This window comes from Lepidochelys kempii, chromosome 27 (genome assembly GCF_965140265.1).
Source record: "Lepidochelys kempii isolate rLepKem1 chromosome 27, rLepKem1.hap2, whole genome shotgun sequence".
In the NCBI taxonomy this organism is placed as follows: Eukaryota; Metazoa; Chordata; order Testudines; family Cheloniidae; genus Lepidochelys; species Lepidochelys kempii.
In genome coordinates, this window is record NC_133282.1 from 9,495,766 (window position 1) to 9,501,765 (window position 6,000).

A 6,000-nucleotide genomic window follows, 5' to 3' on the forward strand; every position below is an offset into this window, starting at 1 on the left:
CTGAAATGTAAGTACAATATTTATATTCCAATTTACTTTATAATTATATGGTAAAAATGAGAATGTAAGCAGTTTTTCAGTAATAGTGTGCTGTGATACTCTTTTTTATGTCTCTTTTTGTCAGCAAGTGGATTTATGTGAAGTGAAACTTGGGGGTACATGAGACAAACCAGACTCCTGAAAGGGGTATAGTAGTCTGGAAAGTTTGAGAGCCGCTACCTTAAGTCACACAGACACAACAGGCCAAGTGCAGCACTGGCAAAGCTGGAGGAACTCTTGACAATTTTGTTGGGAGATGGCCCTCTTGCATCAAGGCTGAAACTGCAGATCTATGAGCACATGGAGTTTCCTCCATTTTCTGAACTGGGGACACACTCTGGAGACAGTCACAACTCAGCCCCTTTGAATTTAAAACAACTGTGACAGAGCAGTCTGCTAAGCCAAACAGACAGGGGACCTGCAGTACCTTCATGGCACTCCTCAGCGGCTTCCCTAGAAAGATACTGAATTAGATCACTTCCCACCACAAACAGTAGCATTGTTTTAGGCTTCAGAAGACACACTGTCAACTTAACAATTGTCCCTCTTGTTTCGTAGCCGTTTGGCCACAACCAGTCACAACAAGACATTCTGCAGGAGAACACAATCCTTAAAGCTACTGAGGTGCAGTTCCCTCCAAAGCCAGTAGTCACACCAGAAGCAAAGGTAAAATCTCTCTGCAGCAGGTGTGTGTCACTACCCGACACACTGAATGGCCTGGGGTTTTTAAAAAACTCATTGTGGTTAGCTAACACAGTAGTTAATCCATGAATCTCACAATGGTCTGAGCCTCTACTCTGAAATAAAGTGCCTTCCCTGGATCCACAAGAGCCAGTCAGCTCTCCATAATGAATCGAGTTTGCAGCTTGCTGTCGTTTTATAATCTCAGGTCTCGCCCATAGACACTGAACACCCTTAGGCATTTTTTTGGAGTGATTTGCTCGGTGTCGTTGGCCCAAATTCCCCTTATTCTCTGCACTGTGCAGCTGTTGTCTGCCTGGTAGCAGCCCTCTTACCCCAGGGATGTCTGAATTTCATTGCTGCATAACTTGTTCAGTGGTTCAGGATCCTTTGGATAAGAGAGACTTACAAATGACAGACTTGTCTGTCCCTGTCAGAGCGGACTCCTGGCTTGTGAGAGATTTGCACATGCGCAGGATACAGTGTGCCTAAATTGTCCATGGTGCACTGGTCAGCAGGTTGCAATTTAACAACGGCCGTCAGTGATCACACTGATGTCACTGTCAACACATGGAATGATCTCTGGTTTGGAATGTGGTAGCAGGGAGAGGTACCCAGCAGAGAGTCTTGTGCTTCCCTCATCACCACTGAGCAATTATCCTGTTTGTTTAATTCTTTAATGTGCATATTCACCAAGGAATGACTGAAACTTGGCTAATATCGAGAGAAAAGAACAAGCTTGTTACACAAATAGGTCACTCCTAGCATGTTGTACTGGGAGATGGGAGACCTCAGTTCAAAGTGGGACTCTGCGTGGGTGTGTATTCTGAACTGTTCGGGTTTCATAGAATCATAGAATATCAGGGTTGGAAGGGACCTCAGGAGGTCATCTAGTCCAACCCCCTGCTCAAAGCAGGACCAATCCCAAACTAAATCATCCCAGCCAGGACTTCGTCAAGCCTGACCTTAAAAACCTCAAAGGAAGGAGATTCCACCACCTCCCTAGGGTAACGCATTCCAGTGCTTCACCACGCTCCTAGTGAAAAAGTTTTTCCTAATATCCAACCTAAACCCTCCCCCACTGCAACTTGAGTCCATTACTTCTTGTTTCGGTGGGAGGCAGGCTTGCTTCCTCCCACTCAAGGAACCATCCTGGTGCTGTGTGCGCTGAAGTCACCCACCCGGGAGATGGACTTCTCACTGTAAAGCATCATTTGAGTTTAATTTAAAGTGGCCATCTACAGCTTTGTATTATGAACACACACTACAGCAAAACCCCCGCAGCACTCAAGTAATTATTCAAAAAGGAACCCTGCACCCACAAAAGCTCTGCACCCTTCATCTTCCTGGGAAACCTCAGACCTTCTCCAGAATCCAACCAAACTGATGATGAAATTGTGTCTAATTCTGACTCTAGGGCTTGCATAGTAAAGCAAGCGGTCAATTGGCATCATCCACACTGAATTCCTGTCACCCCCACAGATGGTTCCTCCCTCCCCAAAGCTAGGCATGAAACAAAATTTTGGGGGCGGGAGTTGTCGCTGTCCATGTGGTCACTTAATAAAGAATGTCAGTTCCCATAGTTACTAGTCTGGCACAATTCACCAAGAAGTATTTATAAATAAAACTCCCCCTAACTCCTTTAGTCTCCTAACATTTGTTTGCCTTTTGGGCGTTCACAGGCATTTATCAGACGGTGCCTGGCCTACCGAAAGGAGGACCGGATAGATGTTCAGCAGCTAGCCTGTGACCCATACTTGCTGCCTCACATCCGCAAATCTGTATCCACGAGCAGCCCAGCTGGAGCTGCAATTGCATCAACCTCTGGATCATCCAATAACAGCTCTTCAAACTGAGAGAGACTAATAGGCCAAAAACTGCTTGAGAAACCGACACAGACTTTCAGAAACAGCTTTGGAATAGAGGAATCCGCAAGGGTCTCAAGAAACCTGTACCAGGTGCTTTTTTTCTCTTGCTTTTTTTTCCATCCATAGAGCATGACAACATCAATTCTCATCAAGGAAACCTTCAGCATCTTAGGCAAAGCCACGCGGATAGGAGGAACTTGAGGTTTATTCAGTAAATGACCACAGAGGATGGCTGCTCTGAGCGAGGGGGAAAAATATGGTTCCATGTACTGTGAACTTCTGAACACGCAGGCTTGGGGAATCCATGATGCACTGTGTGCTTCAGAGGAAGAATGTGGACTTTGGGGAAAAAGACTGGGCTAGTCCAGTGTTGATATTTAAACATTGTTCTTTCTTTTCATAAAGTTTAGGTAACATCTCCTGAAAAAGCTAGAAGCACCAAGGTTCAGCTGGGGATGGTATGACTCTTTGCCCTTTGGAGGGGAAAAAAGTTGATCCTGCCTGTTCATGGCACTAGAGTTAGTGTTTTACCCCTGATTAATTTCAGTTTTTTAAAGAAAAAGTAACAATTTTTTTTTTCTGAAGAAAAGTTTTCTGGTCATAAAGTGAAACCCGTATTAGCAGGTACGTGGCAATGTTAACTCCACTGATGGTGCAGCTTTCCACTTCTTTGACACGGCTTCTTCCTTGTGATTCCCCCTTCTTACGAGGGGGGGCGAGAGAGAATACACAAGCCGGGGAGAAGAGGCCTCTGTCAATCTCTTGCTATCAGATTAGCATGCCGTTTGGAGCCTTGTTGGGTTTTCCTGCGGCTGCTTCACCACTCACACACTTGACGGTTGTCCCTTTTTAATTTATTTGAAGTGCTGGGCTTTTAAAATAAAGATTGTTCTGTCCATGTGATGCTCCCCAGTCCTATGAGTACAGTATCTGTTGACTAGTCAAGACAGATGGGAGGGGAGTTCAGAAGGAAAGCTCAGTCCCTCTGACGTGGGCTCACACAGTATTGTACATTTTGTTGTTAAACTTATTAAAACCTAAAGTTGAAGACTCATAAGCTCTCCTCAGTTAGGTGATTTACTATGGAAACCGCTTTCTCCCTTGCTTACCATTTTTCTTTTAAACTCACTGATTTTTAACTCTGTCGATGCCTCAAACAGATGAAAAACCCAGGGGAGGCATGTTCTAAAAATGAACAGGCTTCCCGATTATTTTTGTAATCTGTTTGAGGTGACCTCCAAATTGGGGCAGAGGTGTCCAGCTGTGGAATGGGAGCCTGTTGTCCCCATCCTGCCCCTTTTTCCCCCAAAGGAAGACTGAAAATCAAAAAAGTACAGCGCTTGGACATGTGGCAGCCAGGTTGGAATGTTCCTTACATGTGTGGCAAGAGGTTTTTAGCCAGAAATATTTAAAAATGCAGCATCCAATAAAAAGATCTGTATTGGGAGGGGGGAAACTGAGCAGTGTGTTACCACAACTTTAGGGTGTTGTAAAAAGTGTGTGTGGTGTAACCTTACTCATGCACAAAACTTCCCTTGTTTGTTGTGGATTGTTCTCTCCCTCTCTCTCTGCACAGCGCTTTCTGGATTCCTTCTCACACTATCATAGTGCGTTTGTTCTCTTTGGCGTTCGGTGCCTGAATGGAGTTCTCGTAGCTATCTGTGTTCTCCAGAGTGTGGCTTTTGCGAGAACTGCCACTTGTTTGCCTTACTGTAAGCCATCCTGCAAAAATGGCCGGGTTAGCCCATTCAGCAGCCAAGGAGTAGTTGGTTGAAATGCGAAGTAGTCTGTTGAAATTACACTGACAGTCTGGGGAAGTACAGAATTCTGCTACAGCTTTGATTTTCTTTTCTTTTTTTAATGACTCTTGGGCTTCAGTCTGATGCATTCATCTGCAGCTGCATTAGGGTGGTGTTGAAACTCTTGTTTTTAAATAAAACTACATCTTTGAATCCTCAGCCACAGTCTTAGCCCTTTCCATTCCTGCTGTTCTCTTAGAAACAAGCTATTTAGTTAGCAGCACTTTGACATCATGTTCAGCCTCCATCAGGGAAGTCAGATCTGACATCTCATCCTGTCTGCTGAAGTTGGTTATTTGGCCTCCATCCGTAGAGGGGAGAATTCTAAAAGGGTTCTTTGTATCCCAGTCTGGTTGTTTCTTGGACATAGAGTGTGTTCTATCTCTGTGGGTGTGATTAGTTTTGTGTCGGATGCATTTATTCCTGCTGTGTGACACCTGAACAGGGCAGTGTTAGCCTTTTCTGGTGCTACTTGCTGTATCCAGTAAAGAACCCTGGTAGAATTCTAGCTGCCACACTTTTTGTTGTTAATATGGGTTTCACTTCAAGTAACAGGACCTTATTGCCACATGTGTTCATTTACTTAAAAAGAAAAAAAAAAAGTGTCTGAAGAATTTGTAACTTAAACCAGGCCGGACTGTTTTGGCTCTACCCAGCAGACGAGACATGGATATTAAAATAAGTTTTAAGAAACCGAATTGCTTGACTCTTTTGATCTTGCTGTTGGTCAGTGCTAGCTTGGACTTCTTTCTGCCCTCATCATACAGGGGTTGTATTAATATATTACGGGGGGTGGGGGAAGGGATTATATTCTCAGTGCCAGTTGGTTCCATTCACACCAGCGGGAAGTAACCAGCCATAGTTGCCAATACCAAACTGAGGCACTTGTGAGATTTGCCTATTTATTGGCATTCCTAGCTTACACAGCAACTGATCCTCGGGATCTGGAACACCAGGATAAAATGTCAGACCCTGTCTTCTCCCAAACCATTTTATACTTCTAACTGCAACTGCTACATTGCTAAGCCAGTGTGACAGACAGAACCCACACACACACCTTATGTCCACTGATGAAAAGTCTCACCAAAAATGGGGTCAGAATTACTTTGTAGCTTGGAGGGACAAGGGTTGTGGTGGCTTGACATGGAACAAGTGACGACCAGAGAGCGCGTAAGAGCCCATTCATAAGGATCCTGAAGAACTCTGCCTTTTGGATTAGTAAGTGCTGGGCTTGTCCACCTTAAAGTACAATGGAAAACCAACAAATAAAATACCTAGGCAACTACAGACATCGTCTAAGCACATATCTGGATGAGCTGCCACGGTATCAACTCACCTTCCCAGCTCTGCTTCATGAGGACTTGGTGCCACTCGTCCACCAGAAAGAAGCAGATTTCTTCAGATGAGAACGTGATACAGCCGAGAACTCATTCATTCTGCAGTGAACCCAGCCTATATTCTGTCTCCCCTTCACTGGAAGTTGAAGTAGATTTCCATTTGAGCATTGCACACGGAACAGCAGCTCCTGTTACGTAAGGTCAGTCGATTTTACGCAGTCCCCACGTCTTCAGTTTGCTGACCCATACCTACATTTTCAAAGCTGATTGGGCCAG

The 6,000-nt window shown here is 44.6% G+C and overlaps 1 protein-coding gene across 8 annotated transcripts in view; it reads left to right on the forward strand.

Annotated features, from left to right (window-relative positions):
* Positions 1 to 5,532, forward strand: part of TLK2 (tousled like kinase 2) — a 54,890-nt gene extending 49,358 nt beyond the window's left edge. For 7 of the 8 annotated variants that reach the window (XM_073326026.1, XM_073326031.1, XM_073326023.1 and 4 more), the window contains 2 exons: positions 598 to 705; positions 2,403 to 5,532. In XM_073326026.1, coding sequence (XP_073182127.1) covers positions 598 to 705; positions 2,403 to 2,576 — 282 coding nt within the window. In that variant the 3' untranslated portion in view covers positions 2,577 to 5,532. The remainder of the gene's footprint in view (positions 1 to 597; positions 706 to 2,402) is intronic. The other variant, XM_073326030.1, reaches the window with a different exon arrangement.
* Positions 5,533 to 6,000: the final 468 nt, after the last annotated feature.